The sequence below is a fragment of the Sus scrofa genome, chromosome 8 (assembly GCF_000003025.6).
Source record: "Sus scrofa isolate TJ Tabasco breed Duroc chromosome 8, Sscrofa11.1, whole genome shotgun sequence".
Lineage (NCBI taxonomy): Eukaryota > Metazoa > Chordata > Mammalia > Artiodactyla > Suidae > Sus > Sus scrofa.
Window position 1 is genome coordinate 10,734,053 of NC_010450.4, and position 23,693 is coordinate 10,757,745.

A 23,693-nucleotide genomic window follows, 5' to 3' on the forward strand; every position below is an offset into this window, starting at 1 on the left:
GCTATGCCACGCATGACGGGAACTCCAGTTATTAATTACTCTTAACGAACTGGAGGCTATTGTCAGCCGGCCACCAATACTGCCTATTTCCTCTCCCAGCAAGGAAGCTCCCTTTCAGGTCCACCCTCCCTTTCAGCTCCTCTCTTTCCGTTCATGGGAGGGTCCCCAGAGAACTGCTCCCAGGGCCAGGGATATTACCCAAATGTGCCACTCTTGCTTGTTTGTTTATCCATCCTGGCAAATAGTAGACATTCAACATATGTTTGTTTACAGTGTATTTCCTGTCATTGCAGATTTTTTTCCTTTGGGTCATAAAATTGCAAAGTGGATTGAATTGTCTGAATGGTTGTAGACACAGGAGTGCTATTTTTTGTCCATTTACCAAGTATTCGCTCATCAAAGGCTCATGGTTTGAACTCACTTGAGCGACAGACTAGAGGTAGGCTTGAAAGCAAAGAACTGCAAGGGAGGATAGAGTAGTTAAGAGGCTGTTGCAAGAGGTCAGGTGGGAGACATCCAGGCCTAAGCCCAAGGGGGTTGATCTGGGAAAGTAGGAGCGTTATTTATCTGGCTGTTGGTACACACACACCCCCTCTGTGGTTGCCTCCAGAAGCCAATCCACACTGAAGATGATTTGTCTTGCTCTTATGTTGGCATCTAATTAGAACCAGTCATTACATCAACCAGCCAATATTGCATTTTTCTAGATTTTCGGCCGTGGCTATAAGGGGGTGACACAAAGATGAACAAGACAGGGTTCTTGCCCCCAAAGAAGTGCCTTGTCAGGTGCACATTCTTGTCCCTGAGTTTATATCAAGTGTAAATCAATACAGAAGCCTGGCTTCCCCCTCAAGCCCGCAAACCCCTTAAGAGTAGGAGTTAGCTTTCCCACATTTATTGGGGACCTCGATGAACAAGACCCCTGTTCCCTGCCAGAGCTTTAAGGACATTGATTAATAAAACAAAGCAACATTGGCATCTGTATGTGGACATCAATGACAAGCAATGAAATGAGAACAAGTAAAGGCTATTGATTCAGTTTGTGGTAGCAAGGGAGTCAGACATCAATACTGTGTTTGGGCAGAGATTTTAAGACAGGTAGAGGAGTGGGAAAGTTTTATAGTGGAAAGCAGAGAGGACTTCAGGTGTGCTCTGATAAGGGCAATTGTCAGAGGAAAGCTGTAAGGTGCGTTAACCGGAAGTGGGACGTTCTATATGATTGCTTGGGGTGTGTATTTCATTTTTTCTGGTGGGACTTCAGTTGCAAGTGGAGGCAAAAACTAAGGACATAGCCAGTTATTAATCAAGTCCTGGCCATTTGAGGCTGATTGTTACAAGGGTTTATTGTCTGGCATCCTGGATTGTTACTAGAGACAGAAATCTGACTTCCTACACATCTAGTTTCTAACTGTCTTTCTTGGCTGTATGTAGGTAAGATGGTTGTTTTCCTGGGTAGGTTGCTTCAGGTCATGGGTCAAAGTCTATTGTAAATATGATCTGGCCATTGTCTGTATACTCCATCTCTCAATATGCAAGAACAAAACAAAGCAAAACAAAACTTGACCCTTATCTCACCTTACATAAAAGAAATTTTAAAGGAATCATAGACCTAAATATAAAACCTAGCACTACAAAATTTCCAGAGAAAATATTTGTAACCTGGAGTTGGGCAAAGATTTCTTAAGCAGGATATAAAAAAGTCACTTATAAAATAAAAAGTTAATGCTTCTCTTAAAATTAAATGCTTCTCTTCAAAAGACATAGTTAATAAAATAAAGAGTCAAATCACAGACTGGAGAAACTATTTGTAAAACTCACATCTGCTGTATATCAAAAATATATAAACCTTACAACCAATGATAAATAGATAACTCAAAATGAACAAAAGATTTGAACTGATTCTTCAAAAAGGAGGATATATAGATGGCAAATAGGTATACAAAGAGATTTGGGGAAATGCAAATCAAAACCACAAAGCAATACTACCACATGCCAATCAGAATAGCTAAAATTTGAAAGCAAAACCAGTAGTACCAAGCGCTGGCAAGGAGGTGGAGCAATTAGCAACTTTCGTCCATCACTGCTGAACGTGCAAAATGGCATAGCCTCTTGGGAAAACAGTTTGGCAGTTTCCTATGAAATTAAATACGCACTTAACATATTCACCAGCCATCTGTCTCCTAGTATGTAGCAAAAAGAAATGAAAACATGTGTCCACACACAGACCTGTGCATGAGTGGTTGCCGCAGCTTTAATTCAGAATAGCCAAACACTGGAGACAGGTGTAAGGTGCATCAGCTAGTATGTGGACAAACAAATCATGGTACATCCATACAGGGGGACTCTGCTCAGCTCAGGAAGAAACATGAATGACTCTCAAGATCCACCGCTCCGTGAAAGAAGACAGATGCGAAAGCTCACGTGGTAAATGACTCCATTTAAACGACGTTCTGGAAAAGGCAAAGTTATATGGACAAATAAGCTCAGAGGCTGCCAGTGGCCGGAAGAGGGTAGAGATCTTACTACAAAGGGACATAAGGAAACATTCTAGAGGAAGGGAAATACTCGGTCTCTATTCTGTGGTGGTTACACAACTGTATACTTTGGTCAAAACTCATTGGACAAGACACCTAAGAAGAATGAATTTTTTTCTTTATAAAATATACCTGTTGAAGAATATTGCTTTGGTGTGATGGTAAAGGAGCTTCTTAATCCAGAGTCCCTAAAATTGGGCAGATTTTCATCTCCAGTCAACTGAGCTGAACACATCTAGTTGTTCCTCCCAAGTGTCCCAAAGTCATCCATCCCACCTCCCCTGGGGTGAAATAAATAAAGGGGAGGATTGCTTCCAGAAAGCTCTCCTCCTGCGGACCCTAGGAGCAGGGAAAAGGCAGACTCCTCCACCATCACTCCTGTCCCTTAGGTGCTAAACTTTGAAGTGGCACATTTTCATGGACAGTTCCCATTCTCACTGCTGTTGAATGTGTTATGGGTCATGAAGATAGACATCTAAGCCAAAATTGGAAATAGTCTTTGGATTTTACTCTATGAATGTGAGGGTTTTGGAATCCAGCTCTGCCCCTTACCAGCCACGTCCCTCTGTCTCTCATCTCAGCCCCCTCCCTTCTCATGGGGAAACCATAGCAGCTACTTCATGTGTTTTTGGTAAAGAATAAGTGAGAAACGCATGTAAAACACTTAGGACAGTGCCTTGCCAGAATACATGATAAATGGTGACCATTCTTTATTCCCTGTTATCCAAAGATACAGCATCTCGAAAATAATCTTATGTCCATCAAGGGATGAATGGATATAAAAAATGTTGTATATATACATAGAATCACAGGAACATTTTCAGCCGCATAAAAATGAAGGAAATCCTATCATTTGCAACAACAGAGATAGACTTTGAGGGCATCATGCTAAATGAAATAAGTCAGAGAAAGACAAGCACCACATGATCTCATTTCTATGCAGAATTTTTAAAAAGCAAAAAAAAAAAAAAATCGTAGTTACAGAGATCAAACTGGTGGTTGCCAGAGGAAGAGGTGGAAGGTGGGTGAAATAGGTGAAAGCGGTTCAGGTATAAGATAAATAAGTCCTAAGATAGAAGGCACAGGGAAGTGACCACAGCTAGTACAACTGTATTGTGTAAAAGTTTCTAAGAGAGTAGATCTTACAAGTTCTCATCACAAGGAGAAAAAAAAAAAGTATGTGTGTGCTAGATGCACACTAGACTTCATGTGGTGATCATGCTGCAACATATGCAGATGTGGAAGCATCATTTTGTACATCTGGAACTAATGTCATGTTATCTGTCAATTAAATATCATTAAAAAAACATACACACGCATACATAGACACACCACAAAATAAAAATGAAAGATACAGAATCTCTCATATGCCAAATATTTTTCAAGAAAAGGTGCACATTGAAGTCAGCGCTCTGGGGAGGCGTGGAGATGGTGGAGCAGACACCCAGAGGTCTGGCTCCTGCGATCTGCCGTCCAGGTCAGGTTCTACCCTGCCCTGCCTCTTCCCTCTACACCGTCGGTACCTCGTCGCAGAGTGAATGGAGGCAGCCCTGCGCACCGGGCCTGAAGGTTCCCAAGGCAACGCACATCACCCCGTTAGCCTTCACATCACAAGACTCCAGGATGACCTGACATTTTAAAGACGATGCCAGTCCTCTCGTGTTTCCTAAACAACCTTAGGACAGCATGACAGTTAATGTGAGCGAAAGCTAAAAACTGGAGCACCTGGCGGTCACATCCCCGTGCTCACCGCCGTGGGGGGAGCGAAGGCCAGCTCTGTGCCGCTTCCCTTCCCGGAACCCATGGGCCCACAGACAGGCCTCTAATGAGCTCAAGACTTCTTGGAATTTCTGCAACGAGTCATGGGACAGCTCCCCGTGAACTCTGAAAACCTCGCTGAAACAGCTTGACAGCCGCATCAAGTTACATTTCGGAACTTTGAGTGCACAATGTGGCAGTGTGTGAGTAAAATGCTTTTAAGACGTGTTGGACTTGTCTAAAGCCTGTCCATTGTTGGTTAAGCGGTCTCAAGGGCCTATGAAGCTGCCTGGTGTCGGTCACGCTGTTATCTATTATCCGAGATGATTTTTTCAAAAATCCTAGGTTGTCTTGAAATCGTTATGAAATAGAAGATATGATGTGTGACATTTGCTTCAAAATATTCCAAATGCATGGGTAGGGGTGGGAGGTTAAGTGGGGAGAAGTGAAGAGTCCCCTTCCTTTCCCCCCTTCCCCCCTGGCAAGTAACTGTTGAGCTGGTAGGCCAGTGTAAAGCAACTCATTTTCCACTCAATATCCGCCTCTGTGTATGTTTGAAATTTTCTGTAATCTTTAAGAATTGTCTTATGATTTAAAATATAAGAAGTAGGAGTTCCCATTGTGGCTCTGTGGTCATGAACCCAACTAGCATCCACGAGGATTTGGGTTTAATCCCTGGCCTTAACCCTCGGTGGGTTAAGGATATGGGCATTGCCATGAGTTGGGCCTTAGGCCGGCAGCTGCAGCTCCCATTGGACCCCTAGCTTGGGAACGTCTGTGTGCCACCAGGTGTGGCGGTCAAAAGCAAAAATAAGTAAATTAATTAATTAAAAACATAAGAAGTGATGTTTGGGGCAGAAAGTCAAGAATCAAGTATTATAATCTGGAATAATACAATCACGTTAATTCTCAGTTATCCACAGTGATGGTTATTTATGTGGCAGCAAGTGTCACGTCTACTTGTATCAACTTTGTCATTGTCTCAATAGCTTGAGAAGAATGATGGGGAAAGCAAGATCAAAAGGAAGGTTTTCAGTCACTTCATTTCCAAAAATGACATCATGAATTCCCTGTCACTATTGCTAAGGAGATACATGAAGTTCATATCCAAAGACCAAAAAGAAATTGATTGCACCGAAGACAAGCTGTCACAGGGTTTGGAGAACCATTCTCTGCCTTTTGAATTGTTGTGATCAGTTCTCTGTAGGAACAAACTATATCCATCTTTTAAAAACACCCGGCCATTTGTCCATCCAGCAAAGAACAAAGAAAACTCAGTATGGTACCCATCTGCCTCTCATTTTGCAGCACATGGAATGGGGGACGATTTTACCAGAATAGGGACACTTCTCCTTGTTATCCCAGGAGGCACAGTCTTACATCCAGAATCTGAAGATTCTGTATTGAACATGCTCAAGTGGGAAATGACTCTTGTCTCTAAGTTAACAACTAATTTCCAGTCAGTGAGTAATTTTTTTTTCCCTGAAACATCCACTCAGTGGAAAACAAATGAAGAGGGAAAAAATTAAGTAAACAAATCTGAAAACCGAGGCCACGACACACAGCGATGGGGGTGCCTTCTGCACTCAGCACTCAAGGAAAGCAGGCGCTTGCAGGTTTATCTCGAACAGAACCCTAATTTTAACTGGTCCTGACTGAGCCTCGCCTGATGAATGACTTCCAGGGCCTCTGGCTCTTTGGGACTAAAGGAGAGAAATATTTTTAGCACAACTATTTGGAAACTTCTGAGAACTTGGATCTGTTTTTCTGTCTGGTACCAAAGCAAGTTTTTCTCTGAGCTCTCATGAAAGATCCTCAGTCTCTTGTGGATTTAGAATTCTGGAGCAACCCACCAGCCCAGAACAAGGTATGGTGTTTACTCTTTTTCTAGAACGTTGGCAGATGTGGCTGCAATATCCCGTTTCATTACGGGAGCTTTTGAGTTTATTAAACAGATGGCTCTGGGAGAAGAATCCATGACACTGAAGACCTAGGTTCAAATCTCTGGTTTGACACTCACTTTGTGACCATAGACAAGTTGCTTGACTTCTCTGGATGTTGGTCCCCTGTCTGAGTGACCACGAAAGGGTCTTTGGAAAGATGATCATGGGCTTAACATTGCTTTGTGGAAGACCAAAAAAATGTTGGACAGATGTCAGGATTGATTGCTGCGGTGCCATCCTAGCCCTTGATGTAAAGCAGCCAAAGCTTTATAAATCGGGAACCGTGGATAAAAATAAGTATTGATGAATCAGTGTTTCCCTTCTTTCAACCTTTGTGGCGCCATGACTGCAGACCAGTCTTTGCCTTCAGGGCTGGCGATAGAGTTGACATTTTGGTGGAGAAAAAGCAATAGCTGGCCACAGCACAACGTGGTTGTGGGGCCATGCAGGGTGCAGTTAGACACAGGAGAGGGAACGGGATTTCCCAGCCAACAGGAAAAGCTGTTCTCAGGAGGAAAGCCAGAGCCTCAGAGGCAGAGCTGTGGAAGCACAGACAGAAGGCACTGGGGCTTGAGCTCCGAGGGTCCCATCCCTTCTTGCTCACAGGGCCACTCCTAGTGCAGCGAAGGAAGGACACCGCCTGCTGTTGTGAAATCTCTTCCTCTCAGGCCAAGGATATGTCTGGTGTTGGCCGCCATGGTTACCTAGTCTCCTCCTAATGCTTTCCAGGCAAAACGCATTTTCAACTTGAATTAGGAATCGAGCCCAGCCCTTCCCAGGAAGTAAGGTCACAATTTCCCTCGCATGAGATGGGGAAAACCCACATGTGTAAAGACAAAAGAGCTGGGTTCAAATTCTGCCTGGGCCATTTTGAGGGCTGTGTAGACTTGAACCCTCAGACTCTCTTTTATTTGTAAAGATAATAGTACCTACTTCAGAAAACAGTCTGGAGGTTGAATAAGTGATGTCTTCACAGTATTAAGAATGCCAGTATGTTCCATACACCTCAATTTTTGTTACATAGGTTTTTGTGTGGGTGGGTGGGTGGGTGGTAAAAATATACAAAGCAAAATCTGTCACATCCCTTTTGGCCGCACCCATGGCATGCAGAAGTTCCCAGGCCAGAGACTGAACCCACACCACAGCAGTGACAGTGTTGTCTCTTTAACCACTAGGCCACCTGGGAACTCCCCAGATCTGCCACTTTTAAGCATACAGGTCTGTGGCACTAGGCACATTCATGGTCCTATACAATCATCTCCATCTTCCATCTCCAGAACTTTTCATCTTCCCCAATTAAAACTCTGTCTTCATTAAGCACTAACTCCTTATCCTCCCTCCTCACAGCCCTTGGCAACCACCATTCTACGTTCTGTCTCTACAATTCTGACTATTCCAGATACATCGTACAAGTAGAATCATATCGCATTTGTCCTTTTGTGACTAGCTTATTTCACTTGGCATTGAAGTCTTCGAGATGTAACCATATTTCAGTATGTGTCGAATATTTCTTCCTTCCAGAGGCTGAATAATACTCCATTGTATGCATGTACCATGTTTTGCTTATCTGTTCATCTGTTGATGGACACTTGCGTTGCTTCCACCTTTTGGCTATTGTGAATAATGCTGCTATGAGAATGGATATACAAACATCTGTTTGAGCCTCTGCTTTCATTTCTTTCGGGTATACCAGAAGTGGAATTGCCGGGTTATATGACAATTCTACATTTAAACTTTTTAAGGATTCATCCTACTGTTTGTTACAGCTGCTGGACCATTTCACATTTCTATCAACTACATTTTAAAATTTTTTTCCAGCTTTATTGTGATAGAATTGACATAAAACCTTGTGTAAGTTTAAGGTGTACAACATGAAGATTTGATACACGTGGGTATTACAAAGTGATGACCACAGTAAGATTAGTTAACACACCCATCCCCTTACATATTATATCTTTTGTGTGTAGTGAGAACATTTCAGATCTACTCTCTCAGCAAAGTTCAAGTATATGATATAGTACTGTTGATTGTAGACACTGTGTGTGTGGTACATTAGAGCCCCAAAACTTATGAATCTCATAACAGGAAGATCTTTTGTATCCTTTGACCAACAACTCTTCATGTCGACCACACTTCTGCCCCTGGAAACCACCATTCTACTTTGTTTCCGTGAGTTAGGCTTTTTAAGTTTCACATATAAGAAGGATAATTTGTCTTTTTCTGTCTGATTTATTTCACTTAGCATAATGCCCTCAAGATTCATCCATGCTTTTGCAAATGGCAGGACTTCTTTTTGTGGTTGAATACTTCATTGTACATTATATATGTGTGTGTATACACACACACACACACACACACACACACACACACATGCTATGTTTTCTTTATCAACTGCTTCCTTTATCAGTTTCTTTATCAGTTGCTTCCACGTCTTGGCTCTTGTGAATAAATGCTGCAGTGAACACAGGGATTCAGATATCTCTTCAAGGTAATGAGTTTCATTTCCTTTGGGTGTATACTACCCAGAAGTGAGATTGCTGGATTTTATGCTAGGTCTGTTTTTAATTTCCTGTGGAATCTCCATTCTGTTCTCCAAAGTGGCTGTACAAGTCTATGTTCTCCTCAACGGTGCCCAGTGTTCCTTTTCTCCACGTTCTCATCAACACTCGTTACATCTCCTATATTTGATAGTAGCCATTCTGCCAGGTGTGAGGTGACACCTCTTTGTGGGTTTTTTCCTTCTTTTTAGGGCCACACGTGGCATATGGAAGTTCCCAGGCTAGGGGTCAAATGGGAGCTGCAGCTGCTGCCCTACACCGCAGCCACAGAAACGATCTGAGCTGCGTTTGTGACCTACGCCATAACTTGCAGCAATGCTGGATCCTTAACCCACTGAGCCAAGCCAGGGATCAAACCCACATCCTCATGGAAACTAGTTGGGTTCTCAACCTGCTGAACCACAATAGAAACTCCCCTCATTGTGACTTTGACTTACATTTCCCTGATGATTAGTGATATTGAGCATCTTTTAATGTACCTGCTGTCCATTCATATCTTCTTTGGAAAAATATCTATTCAGATGCTTTGGCCAATTTTATTTTTTTTTCTTCTTCTTTTTTATTTTTTTAAGTTTTTTTCAAGTATAGTTAATTTACAAGGCTGTGATCATTTCTGCTGTACAACAAAGTGACACAGTCATACGTATACATATATCCATTCTCTTGATTCTTTTCCCACATAGATTATCACAGGATACTGGGTAGGGTTCTCTGCGCCAATTTTAATTAGATTATTTGTTTTTTTGCTAGTAAGTTGTATGAGTTATTTATGCATATTTAATATTAACCCCTTATCTGACACATGATTTGCAAGTATTTTCTCCCATTCCATAGGTTACCTTTTCATCTTATTCATCATTCTTCTCCTGTGCAGAAGCGTTTTAGTTTGATGTAGTCCTGCTTGTTTATTTTTGCTTTTGTTGCCTATATTTCTAAGAGCATATCCAAAAAATTGTTGCCAAGGCTAGTGTCACAGTGCTTTTCCCCTATGCGGTCTTCCAGGGGTTGATGATTTTAGGGCTTGCACTTACGTCTTGATCCATTTTGAGTAATGTTTTTGAATATTGTGAGATAGGGTTCCAGTTTCATTGTGCATGTCCATATCCAGTTTTTCCAACACCATTTTTTGAAAAGACTATCTTTTGCCTGCCGAGTATTCTTGGCTCCCTTGTCAGGTATTCATTGACCATGGTTACATAGCTTTATTTTCTTTTAAAATATAGAAAGACATGCTATTTACAAAAAGATCTCAAAGTGTGGACACATTTTCTAGAAGTTTAAACTTTGCATTGATTTATTCAGTATTTCTCCAAATGTTTTCCAAAGCTAGTTTAGCAAAAACAGAGTCCTATGATTTTAAAAGTTTACAAAACACTATATACTACATTCCTCCCTTATAGATTGCAAACTAACATGAACACAAAGGCTTTGAAATCTGCAGTACCACAAAGTAATTTTTTAAATATGTGTTCAAAAAGTTGAAGTTCTCTTACTTTGTAACCCCTACAGAAAAATAGGATAGAGAGTCTTTTACAATTAACATCCAGAACAGATCTGTTCAAATTAACCATATTTCCAGAGCTTTGATTTTCTAACTCCAAAGGAACACAATAGTGGGGAAAAGATACATTCAGCACATATTCTACATAAATCTGCATAATTCAATGCAAAACTTCAAAGTATTTTATATGAGGAGTGACTGTTAATGTGTATTAGGGTTTTTTTGTAGTTTTGAAAATATTCTAAAAATTAGATTATAGTGTACATTGGGCTGTATATTTTAAACTGGTCAGTTTTATATGGAGTGTAAATTAAATAGCAAGAAAGCTGTTTAAAGATATTGTAATGTGTATACAGCCATGACTTACATAATCCATCCCCAGCCAAAATAACCAAATTCATTACAGACCAATGAGGCAGTAGAAGAAGGATGGATTTTTTTTTTATGATTTGTATTTTTTCCATTATAGTTGGTTTGGATTATTAAATACAAAGTGTTGAAAATATAAAGTTGGACCCCTACCTCACACTTTTTATGAGAAAAATTCCAATGGCTCAAATTTTAAACATTAAAAAAAATGAAACAAAGAACTGAAAGAAAAGTGGGAGAATTCTTTCTGTTATCTTAAAATAGGGAAGGCCTTCTAAATACAAGAAATTGAACCTCAAAAAATGTTTTCATGATAAAAAGACTTTTCAAATACATAAACAAAGTGAAAAAACAAACTGGGAAAAGCTTTTTCCTGCTTATGTCATAAACCCTATGCAGAACTCCCGTTGTGGCACAGCAGAAATGGATCCAACTAATATCCATGAGGATTTGCGTTCGATCCCTGGCCTCACTCAGTGGGTTGGGGATCCAGAATTGACATGAGCTGTGGTGTAGGTCAAAGACTCAGCTTTGATTCCCACGTTGCTGTGGCTGTGGTGTAGGTCAGCACCTATAGCTCTGATTCGAACCCCTAGCCTGGGAACTTCCATGTTCCACTGGTGTGCCGCCCCCCCAAAAAAAGAAAATAAATCACATGCAATAAATATATATGTGGAGATACACACACACACACACACACACACACACATATATCCATTGCACTATTGCTTATAATAAGGCAAGAGTAAAAACATCCCAAATATCCATCAATATCCATACAAATATCCATACAATATCCATTGTATGGTTAAATACAATACATTCATATGATGGATATGCTATAGCCCCAAAAAAAGAATGAGGCTACTCTACCTATATTTTGATATAGAAAGATCTCCAAGCTAAATAAAAAAGCAAGGTACAGGAATTTTCACATAACGTGCCTGCAGGGGAAGGACACACAAGAAATTAGCAGCAGTGGTTGCCTCTAGAAAGGGAATCTGGATGTCTGGAAGCCTGGAAGAAGGAGAAGAGATTTCCTTTTCATCTCATATTTTTTTAACTTTATGAATGTGTGCATGTTTTATCTATACAAAGAAATTTTAAATACTCTAGACTACACAAAATTCAAACAACTTAAATCCTTTCTTTGTATTTCTCAAACACTGCAAAAGGGATTCATAGACCCCAGGAATATTTCTTTAAACCCTCTCCTCTTTCTTTTGGAGTATTCTCATATTTGGAGAGAATATGGAAACCTCTCTAGTTTTTTCCCCACAAAAATCACACTTCCTCCCTTCAAAAATATCTTCTGCCCCCAGCCTGAAGGTTTTTTTTTTTTTTCATGCCAAGCTCTGTCTTAGGTGGTTGGAGATATCAATGGCTTAGACAAGGGTCCCTGCCCTCAGGGACCTTTTATTGGATGGTGATATATAATATTTTAAAAATATAATACAAATAAGAATAATCTAGTAAATTAGAGAAAGAGAGTACAATGGGGGATGGGGAAAACAGAGCAGAATGAGAACAGGTCAGGGGGTGGAAGAGGGCTCTTTGCAATGTTAGATGAGGAGGGGAGGGTTGGCTTTAATGAAAGGGTAGCATTTGAGCAAAGACAGAAGCAGGAAGTGAGACAGGTAGGCATCTTGGAGAAGAGTTTCAGATGGAGGGAAGTCAGTATGAAGATGCAGAGCATCCCTGGCATCTTTGAGAAACATCAAGGAGTCCAGTGTGACCGGAGCTGAGGAAGTGGGACGGAGAGTAGAAGAAGATGAAGTCAGGGAGGTAGGGAAGTTGGCGTCCAATCAAGTAGGATCGTGTAGACCATGTACCATGAGGCTTTGGACTTTTAAATGAAATAAAGAACAATCACAAGGTGATGCCACTGTGGCTTTCTGTTATCATCCACACCCCCTTGTCATCCTGATGACCTCAGTTCCACGTCTCCACTGGCCACTCACCATTACGTCATCATCACACCTCGTTCCTCAGTTCTGATGAGGATTAGTAGTGGATAACCATTTGGGGGGGGTGTCTTTCAAAACATTCTAACTGGGAATGCTTTCAGCATTTAGACTTCTGTACAGATAATATTCTAGTGCGTTTACCAATGAGTGGCAAACATTTGTTCAAGAAATACATTTGTTTCCGTTGTTTTCATTCTCTCTTTGAGCATCCTTTTGTCTGGCTGCTGGAAATTTTAATATCCTTTCTTCCAAGCATATCTTTAAAACATGTGCATCCTCTATCCATTGTAAACCCTTACCACATGCTCCTTCAGAGACTGATCCTCAACCACTGGCATGTGTGTTTTTAGCATCTCCACCAGTGCCCAAGATGCCACTGCCCAAAGCACCCTCTCTTCAGATCATTTCAAGTCCCTCTTAGAACCAGCTCCTGGCCTCATGTCTGGCCAGGAGATACTTAAAATCATCCATATAAGTATCTCTTCCTCTCTTTCAAATCCCTTCACAAAGCTTCCTTTAATCAGTTTTTTATAAGAGAGAGGAACTGGCAATTTAATCATTGTGTTTAATTTTAACTGGCAGTGGTTTGGATAAAAGATTCTTTCCATTTTCTTTCATCAGAGGCACCTTTGGAAAGGCTGGCATGCTTATCGCATCTGCTGAGCTTTTCAGAAATTGCCTTAATCCCAGCTGAGTAGTAGGATAAGTAAGTTTGAGTTTGTGCTCTGGAAGCAGACATAACATCGCAAAAATATCTTCTTTGATTTTTTTTTTTTTTTTCTGGTGAGGGGGAAGGTCCCTGGTACCATGGAGATTTGGTCAAGGATACAGAGCCTATATTTGGATATGTTGCCTTAGTTTTTCACTAAAAAAGATTTCTAAGAATCAGGCTCATTTTGAACCACATGTGCACACTATGTTTTTCTCAGTCTGTCATTGCTATGCTCTGGCAAATTTCTGGATCTAATGCCAAGATGTTGCAATTTCCCCATGGGTGCCATAAAAATGGTAGACTGTGCTGGTTAAGTTTCTGATGCGGCTGTCAAAAAAATAAAGAAACTCCCTCCAATTGCTTTTCCCACATGGTATGATTATTTCCTTTGGGCTAGTATATGCCAGGCATATACATCAAGCTTTGGACAGATTTCTCCATAAAGCACAGATCCCATCATGCTAAAAATGCTCATTTACACCATCTGAGAACCACAGGTATACCTTCTCCCATCCAAGACGCTGATAGTCCTAAGACCATTAGCCTAGAGAATGACGTGTCCACAGCCCACACTTCCCACCCTTCAGCCTATATGCCAAATGTGATGCTAATTAATGATCCGTCATTTGCAGCTGCCAGGCTTTGTGGAGGGAAAAACCAAATTCAAATCATAGCTGAAGAGACCTTTTGCCTGCTTCTCTCGGAGCATGTGGCAACATGCATGGTTCAGATTCACTCAGCTCTTTAACTGAGCCCCAGGGCTAACAGCTTAATGGGACACTATGGCATTCTATCTGCAGCTTTTAAAGTAAAGTTTGAGACACACACACCCCACTCCGGACATACACAGTACTCCAATTAACACCAACTGGCATTACACATGATTATCAAGTGGAAAACATGATTTCCCTGAAAATGTCACTTCCTTTCTCTTGCATTAAAAAGCATATTCTAAGAAAAAGACCATGGATGCCTGCAAAGATTAGATATAAGAATGTCTATCCAGCATGGTGTTTGTACTGGCAGAAAACTAGAAGCAAATGTCTCAATGGGGAATGGTGCACATAAAGGGTAATAGGGAAGGAGAGTAACATTAGTTAATGTTACGAATAATTTTTGGCATGGATGCTCATGATATAGGGTTACGTGAAAAAAAAGTTAAAGATTGCAGGAATGACATAACAGCACTTCTCTTCATAGCACAGGAAAAAAGACCAGAAGGACATATACATCAAAATATAAAAAGGCAATTATCTCAGGGTGGTGAGGCTAATGTTGATGTTTATTTTATTCATTTGCACCTCTACTTTTCTTTTTAAAATGCATACTTTTACAAAAAGAAAACGTGATTTTTTTTTTTTTTTTGGTCATTTTAGGGCCATGCCGGTGGCACATGAAGGTTCCCAGGCCAGGGGTCAAATCGGAGCTGTAGCCGCTGGCCTACACCACAGCCATAGCAACACGGGATCCGAGCCGTGCCTGCAACCTGCACTGCAGCTCATGGCAACACTGGATCCTTAATCCACTGAGTGAGGCCGGGGATCGAACCTGCCTCCTCATGGATGCTAGTCAGATTCGCTTCTGCTGAGCCTCAACAAGAACGCCCCAAAAAATTATTTTTTGGAGTCCGTCATTGGTTCCTGCAGGGAAAAAATGCAACAAATTGATTTACTTTGGAATTTTAAAAAATCAGTACTTTATCTTCGCCAACCCTTGTGTTGAACACTGAGAAGTCTCTATCGATAATGTGCTAATTATTCCCCATGGAATTATGAGGACCAACAGGACATTTCTACACACATGGAGAGGTGAGTCCTGGAGTGAATTGTTGCAAAAGCCCATTCTCGTGTTAGTTCCCCCACCTAAGAGGGTGCATTTATGTCCGTGTGTTTCTCTTCCAGAGCCAAAGATGTTTGTCTTGCTCTATGTTACAAGTTTTGCCATTTGTGCAAGTGGACAACCTCGGGGTAATCAGTTCAAAGGCGATACCTACTCCCCGAGATATATCTGTAGCATTCCTGGCTTACCTGGACCTCCAGGCCCCCCTGGAGCAAATGGTTCCCCTGGGCCCCATGGTCGGATCGGCCTTCCGGGACGAGATGGTAGAGACGGCAGGAAAGGAGAAAAAGGTGAAAAGGGGGCTGCAGGTAATGAACGAAGTTCTGCAAAACACCCCTGTGACACCCCCACCTTAAAACATTCCCTGGCTTTGTTGCTCTTTCTAATGAGAATTGCTCCTTAAATCCCTTCTTGACCTCACCATCATTACTCGTAACAAGTTTATTGAGTCCTCTCTATGCTTCAGATACTGCTCTGCACTCTACCTACCTTCTCATTGCACTGTAATGACAACCCTTTCACAGGGACCTGATCACACTCTATAGATGAGAACACAGAGCAATTGCATGATTAAATGAGTTACTGGAGCTGGACATGCACGGCTAGTGATTGGCAGAGTTCAATGCATCTAGAACACCTGATGCCTGTGACCGCTGAGCTGGTACAGCTAGCAAGTGATGGCTGCATGCGAGAGGCCATGGATGGATAGACAGACAGATGGATGGGGAAGAGACAGACAGATGCAGTAGGGGCAGACAATAGGAGTCAAAAGCACAGGAGCCATCCTGCTTTGTACTAAAATCCTCAACAAAGACGCAAAAGCTTCTGGATTTTGCTTTTCACAAATAAATTGACAGTAGTACTATAGAGCCTACCTTTCCTAGTTCAACACTCTCCCATCTGTCCTGAAGCCAAAAATAAACAGATTTCTTCCTCTTCTGTCCTGAAGCAGCCAACAGATTTCTTACAGCCCTTTACAGCAACACAATCATCCCCTATGCTTTCAGTCATTTTCACTTTTTTCCCACAAATGAGTCAGCCCAGGAAGCTTGCCAGATCCTGCAATCCTTCACAGTAAACCAAATTGAAATTCTAGTGAGGCTGTGCTAACTCTGAAAGAGGAAGTGATTTGGATGGAATCAACCTTTGAAAACCAGTTTCTGAGTGTAAAAGTTGGGACAACAGATAGGAAGGAAAAAATCAATAGCTCTAAGAGATACGCTTCTATCTCGCCATTGCACCTGCTTCGCTGGTGTTATGTGAAAAGATACCACAGCATATATTCAAATGATTAGATAAAAATCCATTGTTGACTTTGTCATACAAAACTATTTGGCAAATCAGCAACCACCAAATCTATGACCCTTATTCAACATTAGATAAAGAACCTTTAGGAGAAGTTCAACATCAGGTAAAGAACCTTTCATTTGGAGCTTACATCCCATCTTTCAAAGGCTTCTTTTTGGTAATACCTCTGAACACTTACTGCTGTGTCGTGATCATGAATATCCTTGAAATTCTAAAATAACACCAGGATCATAGTGAGACATGATCTGCCCTTTTAGTTTACTGGGTCTGGAAGCAATAATGCAGTGGTTACACAAACATGCATTGGAACCAGAAAGATCTGACTCCTTCAATTACTAACTCAGCATCTTTGGGCAAATAGACTCTTCAAGCCTCTGTTTCCTCATTCATAAATTGGGGGTGTTAAGTGTGATTGTGAAATTAAGGAAAATAATACAAGCAAAACACTCCTCAGAATAAGTACCATGCGTTAAGCATTCCATAAATATGAGTTGTTATTTTTTATTACATAGTGAACTGCAAATATTAGTCATAGCTCAGTTCATGAATACCCAGAGCCATATAATAAACTAGAAACAAGTGATCTTCTTCATGAGGCAGTTCTAATGTTATTTAAATGTATGGATATGGATATGCATTCACATTAAATTGAATGCTTGTAATTGCTTCAATTTTAACCATGTACGAGGCCAGCTATGCCCCATATTAATCAATCTATTCATTCATCCATCCATCCATTTTTCATTCAACAAGCTTTTGTGCCCCTGTTGCTCTGAAGTATTGTTCTAGATCAGTGTTTCTCAACCTCCACACTAATGATATTTGGAGCTAAATAATTATTTACTATGGGATGGCTATCTTGTGCATTGAATGACATTTAGCAGCATCCACTTGATGCTTATGTCATCCCCCCACACACACACCAATTTTGACAACCAAAAATGTCTCCTGGTGTTGCCAACTTTCCCTTGGTGGACAGTATTAATTTGCCCCCAGTTGAAAACACTGTTCTAGACACTGGGTATGCAAATATGAGTAAGACATTGTTTCCGCTTTGATAAGCAAACATTTGGGTGGCGGGGGAGGCCAATATGGAAATACATGATTCCAGTATGTCATCATCATCCCTATTTATTAAGAACCTACTGGGTGTCAGCAATTTTACATTTAATACTTAATTTCAACCATAACTTTATTAGCAAAAATTATAATCAGCAATAATAATAATGTTACAAGTGACAAAATTGAGATTCAAAAGTAAAAAGACTTCCCCACTTTAGTGACTTAAATCCAATACACACATATTCATATGTAAGGGGAGACAATAGCTAAGAAAGGTAAGACTGTCTTTGTGATCAAAGAAGAGAAGCACATCTCATTTACAAACCCTAAGAACAGAGCCCTGGGGCTGGAGCAGGACACCACCTGGTTGGAAGAGTCTGCTTCCTGTTTCCCCTTTCGTGATACAATGTCTTCTCATTCACGTACCCTTGTTGAACGTCTCCACCACATCCACCTCACCTCCCTAACAAGGTCAAGTACGTGTTGTTTGTTTCCTTAGTTTTTCCAATTTCCTTACCCTAAATTACAAATACAGTGTTCATTGTACTGAATTATCAATTTTCTGTACAAAGATCTGTCTCTCTCACTGGTCTATAGCCATTGCTGTTATAGCATATTTTTAAAACTTAATTTAATGTGAATGCACATCCATATAAATATCTTCAAATACCATGAGAACCACCTCACCATGACATAGAAGTAGATCATTCTATTTTGTTATATGACTTTGGATGTTCATGAACTTGGCACATATCTGCAGATAGCAATGTAATATGTAATAACAGCTAACTTGAGGGTAGGACAGGGGTCATTCATGTCAATGGCTCTCAGCCCCTGGAACAGTGCCTGGCATGTAGCAAATGGTCAGTCAGTATTAGATGGTTTAGAGGGATGTATGCAAGCACACATCAATCTATGATGGATGGATGGATGGAGGGATGGATGGCAGACACTGAAGAAGAAAAGCCCATTTCATGGAGAACTAAGACAAAGTCTTTTCTCTCCCAACTTCAGTATTTAAGCAAGACTAACACTCCATAATTCTCCTCTCTATCCAGCATATGTCTGACTTAATAGGGAGGGGAGAACCATTCTCCCTTCATTCCATTCGCCACTAATCAGCCCTTATCACAAGGGAAAAATCTTTCGAGCAAACAGGAAGAATTACCATAAAATATTACATCAAGTCCCCGATTATCTAATTCCTAGCTGTTCCAACTATTAAATACCTATAGAAATCCAAATGTTGAGATCTTTAAGACTTTTTCAAAGCTGACCTTTTTAAATTGCTTCTTGGTATTTATGGTTTGGTCTCAAAGAATTTTCAAGAGGATAAGACCACAAGCAAGCTCGTCCAATATCTTCAACAAGTGGAAAACTAAAGTCAGGGAGATAAAGTCCCTTCTTCACACTCACTTAACTAATCCATGGCTGGACAGAGTCTTTATCGGGTCTGCTGAGTCACTGCTTACCACTTTCCTCACTGGAGTTTACAGTGGATTGAGGTCCAATTTCTTCATATTACAAATCAGGCATTTGAAACTCAGACAAGAAGTGACTTGCCCAAAGTTGTTGAGGCAGAAGAATTTCAGTACATAATGAAATGTAATGGTCAAACCATCAATGTACTGATTCCAAAATGGTTTTTTAATTGATGTATCAAAGTCACTGTGAGGACAGCAAAAGTTAAGCTCCTATTGAAGATAAAATAACATTGTAGAAGTTGAGGCCTTTGATTCAAAAGTAAATTTAACAGTAAAATACTATTCCTATTCCATCCCTATCAAAAAAAAAAAAGGAGCAAAGACTGAAAGATCAGACTATTTTGGCCTTATTTCAAGAAATAAATACCAGAGTTGGTTCTAGCTGGGGCTTGTGGAATTTCAACTTAACAACAAAAGTCATCTAGAGCTGAGGATGAGCTATGATCAGTAACAGCACTGATCCTAGCTACCCGAAAAAGGTTGCATTCAGTATTGGCATTTTCTGTGCATCACAAATTATTAAACACCCTCTTTCTAAAAGTATTAAAACAAAATACTTGATGTTTTGAGGGCAAAGCTTTAATTCTCCTAAAACTTGTGTTATTCTGAATACTTCATTGCTAAATTTGCCAAGTAACTGAAAACTGATCAAACTCATACATTGATGGATGTATAATAGTCAAATAAATTATATCAAGCACTATCAAGATAATAGGCTTAGCTTAATAAAAGTTCTTGAGAACAAATACATAGTTAAGAGTACAATTACACAGTATAACAACAATATACTTTCCTGGACTACAAAAGTGCATTACAGACTAACAATAATGTGGATACTTTTCAGGAAAGTATCATTATATAAGCATTATTTATGGAATGGATTTGGCCATAAAATTCAGAACATTTTATATGCTTTTAAGTCACTGTTATTACATATATGGTTTTAAAATTAAATAGATTTTGCTTATCACTTTCAAACCATGATCATAATTACTCTGCACTTTACCTATGGTTGATCTGTAGATATAAAGATTGGACAAACAGAAAATGTGCCTGTATGATGATTTTTAATTTGTCGAAATCCTTTCACAGCCCTTATGTCTTTTCTACATACATGGAGACCCAGAGAAATTAAAGGACTTGCCTAAAATAATACAACCATTTAGCTGCGAGCCAAAAAGAATTAAAGGTTTTTTATTTCAGCCCCAAAGGTAAGAGGCATTTTGATGAAGGGGAAACATCATGAGGCTATGACTTGGATTCCAGTCCTAGCCTTGCTATTGAAGCGAGTTTCTTCACCTTTCTGGCATTCAGTTTTCTCCTCTAAAACAGAACCCCTGCCCAGTGGTAGCAGTCATTGTTCTTTGGCCATCCTGACATATTAAAGGGCCCTCTCTGGTTGCAGGTACACTTTACAATTTATACTCTGGCCCCTGCCCCAGGAGATGTTCAGGTGCCAGAGGGAGGCATGTGTTCAAATCACAGCTCCGTCACTCACCAGCTCTGTTCTCTTGAACACACTAACTTCTCCCTGGCTCAGTTTTCTCATCTACAGTGGAAGTAATAATAATTCATAGTTTATAAAGTTGTGGCAAGACTTGAAGATAATGCATGCATAGAAAGCATTGCCCCTGGTACCTGGTAAATGTTCAATAAGTATGAGCTAATCTAACTTTGATTAACTTTTTTTTTTTTGCCTTTTTAGGGCCACACACACAGCATATGGAAGTTTCCTGGCCAGGGGTCGAATCGGAGCTACAACTGCCAGCCTCTGCCACAGCCACAGCCACAACACCAGATCCAAGCCACTTCTGTGACCTATACCATGGTTCACAGCAATGCTGGATCCTTAACCTTCTGAGTGAGGCCAGGGATCAAAACTGCATCTTCATGGATACCAGTTGGGTTCATTACCACTGAGCCACAATGGGAATGCCCAGATTAACTTTTTATTAATAATACTGATAGAAGTAGAATGGGGCATGAAGCTAAGTAGCCTCTAAGGATTCATCTTGTTCTGTCTGCATCCATGACCTCAGTCTGGGAAATAATATCAGCATGCTCACTGAATTCTTCCTGTAGTGATGAGTGTCTGGATGTGTCTAATTTAGCAGCAGGTGATCCATCATTAAAAAGATGGTTAATTATTTTAAATTGATCAGGATTTAAATGATTTCTTACATACTCAGGAAAATTTTCTTGAAATGATGAAAATTCTCTACTTCTGTTTTAGTGCATCAGTGATTTTTTAAAACATTAATTACCTAAAAGTATACTGTTGAAAGTTGACTGAGAAGCCAAAGTTATGGCAGGTGGGCCTGTTCTTAGTGTCTCTACATTTGAAGAAACTATTAATTAAACTATAAACTCTTTTTGAAGGTTTGAGAGGTAAGACTGGACCACTGGGCCTTGCTGGAGAGAAAGGGGACCAAGGAGAGACTGGGAAAAAAGGACCCATGGGACCTGAGGGAGAGAAAGGAGAAGTAGGTCCTGTTGGGCCTCCTGGACCAAAGGGAGACAGAGGAGAGAAAGGGGAGCCGGGGCTGCCTGGTGTTTGTAGATGTGGAAGCATCGTTCTCAAATCTGCTTTTTCTGTTGGCATCACAACCAGCTACCCAGAAGAAAGGCTACCAATCATATTTAACAAGGTCCTCTTCAATGAGGGAGAGCATTACAACCCTGCAACGGGGAAGTTCATCTGTGCTTTCCCAGGAATCTATTACTTTTCTTATGATATCACATTGGCGAATAAGCATCTGGCAATTGGGCTGGTACACAATGGGCAGTACCGGATAAAGACCTTTGATGCCAACACAGGAAACCATGATGTGGCTTCAGGGTCCACAGTCATTTATCTTCAGCCAGAAGATGAAGTCTGGCTGGAGATCTTCTTCACTGACCAGAATGGCCTCTTCTCAGACCCAGGTTGGGCAGACAGCTTGTTCTCCGGATTTCTCCTGTACGTTGACACAGATTATCTAGATTCCATATCAGAAGACGACGAGCTCTGATCAGCACCGTTGGCCTGAATGTCCCAGGATCCTTGTGGCAGACACTTTGATTTAATCTGGGCCCTGCCAGGTGGAACAAGAAGAAATGAGCTCCAAAAAGACTCCCACTCAGATTCCAGAGCATTTACAGTTATAGCAGAATCTATTAAAGCAAGTTGGAACCACCAAACTGCTGAAATCATGCCAAAATGAATTTATAAAACAATAACCTCAGATATGTTTTCTCAAAAGTGATGGTTCATAAATATTTAAACAAATTAAAGACAATGTTACAAATTTTCTATTAAATTCCTTGAGTGCTGAAACAAAGCTGGCAATGATATTGTCTCATTAAATTTTTATAAAGTTACATTTTTGCCTGTTATTTAAGAGAAGCATAACATACCACAATCCTTGACAATTCTCAAAAGGCTGTAGTACGTAAAAATAATAATAATAATAAAGGTAAGAGATGCCAAGAAATTTCAAGCAATTTCAATTCATTCCTTCATGCTTGTATATATTCACTCAGAAACTCTTTAATGAGCTTGTATAAACCGGACACTATAATACTGGGCCAGATCTAATAATGAGTTAAAACAAAAATCCCTTCCTTCACACAGGGTAATGTGTGATGAAGCATATTGTCACAGTTCAATGTGGTAAGCACCATGGCAAATATATTGACTGGGTTCTAGAGGCACACTGGACCTGCTATTCCTGGGAGGGGTGCTAGAGAAGATTTTACACATGGAAGAACCCTATACATGCTAAGGTATGTATTTTTAAGTAGGCGGGAAGGATGCAAATAAATCAAGGAATTCAGTGGTTACATTCTTCCCATCTCCCCCTCAAAATACCATTAGTATTTGCAATCAGAAAGGGATGAAAACTTGAGAGATATCCTGAGAAGAGTGATGGAAATGAAGAGAAACAAGTTACAGAGGCCAGTCAGTAGGTTGTCTCCTAAATTCTTATTGTGATGGTTTCCTTGGACAAATGTCCTCTTAGCCTTCTCACAGATAATGGCACTACTTTACATTGTAGTGAGATACTGTTTCTCATGGATATACCCAGTATTGAATTCAAATACAGCAAAGCTTATGACCCCCCGATTTACAAATGAGTTGATGGGAGGAGTGAAAGGAAAGAAGAGAGGGTGCGACCCAACATCTGAGCAAATAGCTGCCTTTCCAGGTCTCATTCATCCCTTAATTCCACTCTCCAGTGTCAGCATCTTGTTCCCCAAACTGAAATTTCTCTGTTAATCTCACCCATAATTCTCTCACCACCATTCCCTTGACTGATAGTAATGATATTCCCTTGCATCCTCCCTTGTGGCATCATCTCACCCTCCTCCCACGTATTCCTCTCTTTCCTCATTCATTTAATATCATGTAAAACCTCCTATGGGTAATCATCACACAGGGTTCTGTTAAGGTGGAGCAACACCTAGATGAATGTGGTTCATCACCTGCCATCAACAGTCTAAGCAGACAAGAAAGGAAATGACATGCACACATACACAAAATACCTAGAATTCTGGAAATGGACATGCTAAAATATGCTGAGTGATAAACTGGAGAGAAAGACAAAGTACTTTAGAAGGAATGCTGAGGGGGGAATGTTAAGGCCCAAATTAGAAAGTGAGAGAAAACAACGAGGGAA

General features: G+C 40.5%; 1 protein-coding gene and 1 long non-coding RNA gene across 6 annotated transcripts in view; one reads left to right on the top strand and one right to left on the bottom strand.

Annotated features, from left to right (window-relative positions):
- The window catches only part of C1QTNF7 (C1q and TNF related 7), a 98,132-nt gene extending 75,623 nt beyond the window's left edge, over window positions 1-22,509 (top strand). For 2 of the 5 annotated variants that reach the window (XM_021100291.1, XM_021100292.1), the window contains exons 2-3: window positions 15,244-15,489; window positions 21,415-22,509. In XM_021100291.1, the coding sequence (XP_020955950.1) occupies window positions 15,252-15,489; window positions 21,415-22,046 (870 nt within the window). In that variant the 5' untranslated portion in view covers window positions 15,244-15,251 and the 3' untranslated portion in view covers window positions 22,047-22,509. 5 annotated transcript variants of the gene reach the window in all.
- Window positions 14,966-20,121, bottom strand: LOC102159020. Its single transcript, XR_304753.3, has 3 exons — window positions 16,057-20,121; window positions 15,370-15,428; window positions 14,966-14,982 (listed from the first exon to the last, which is right to left on the bottom strand). It is a non-coding gene; the product is annotated as an uncharacterized LOC102159020 (long non-coding RNA).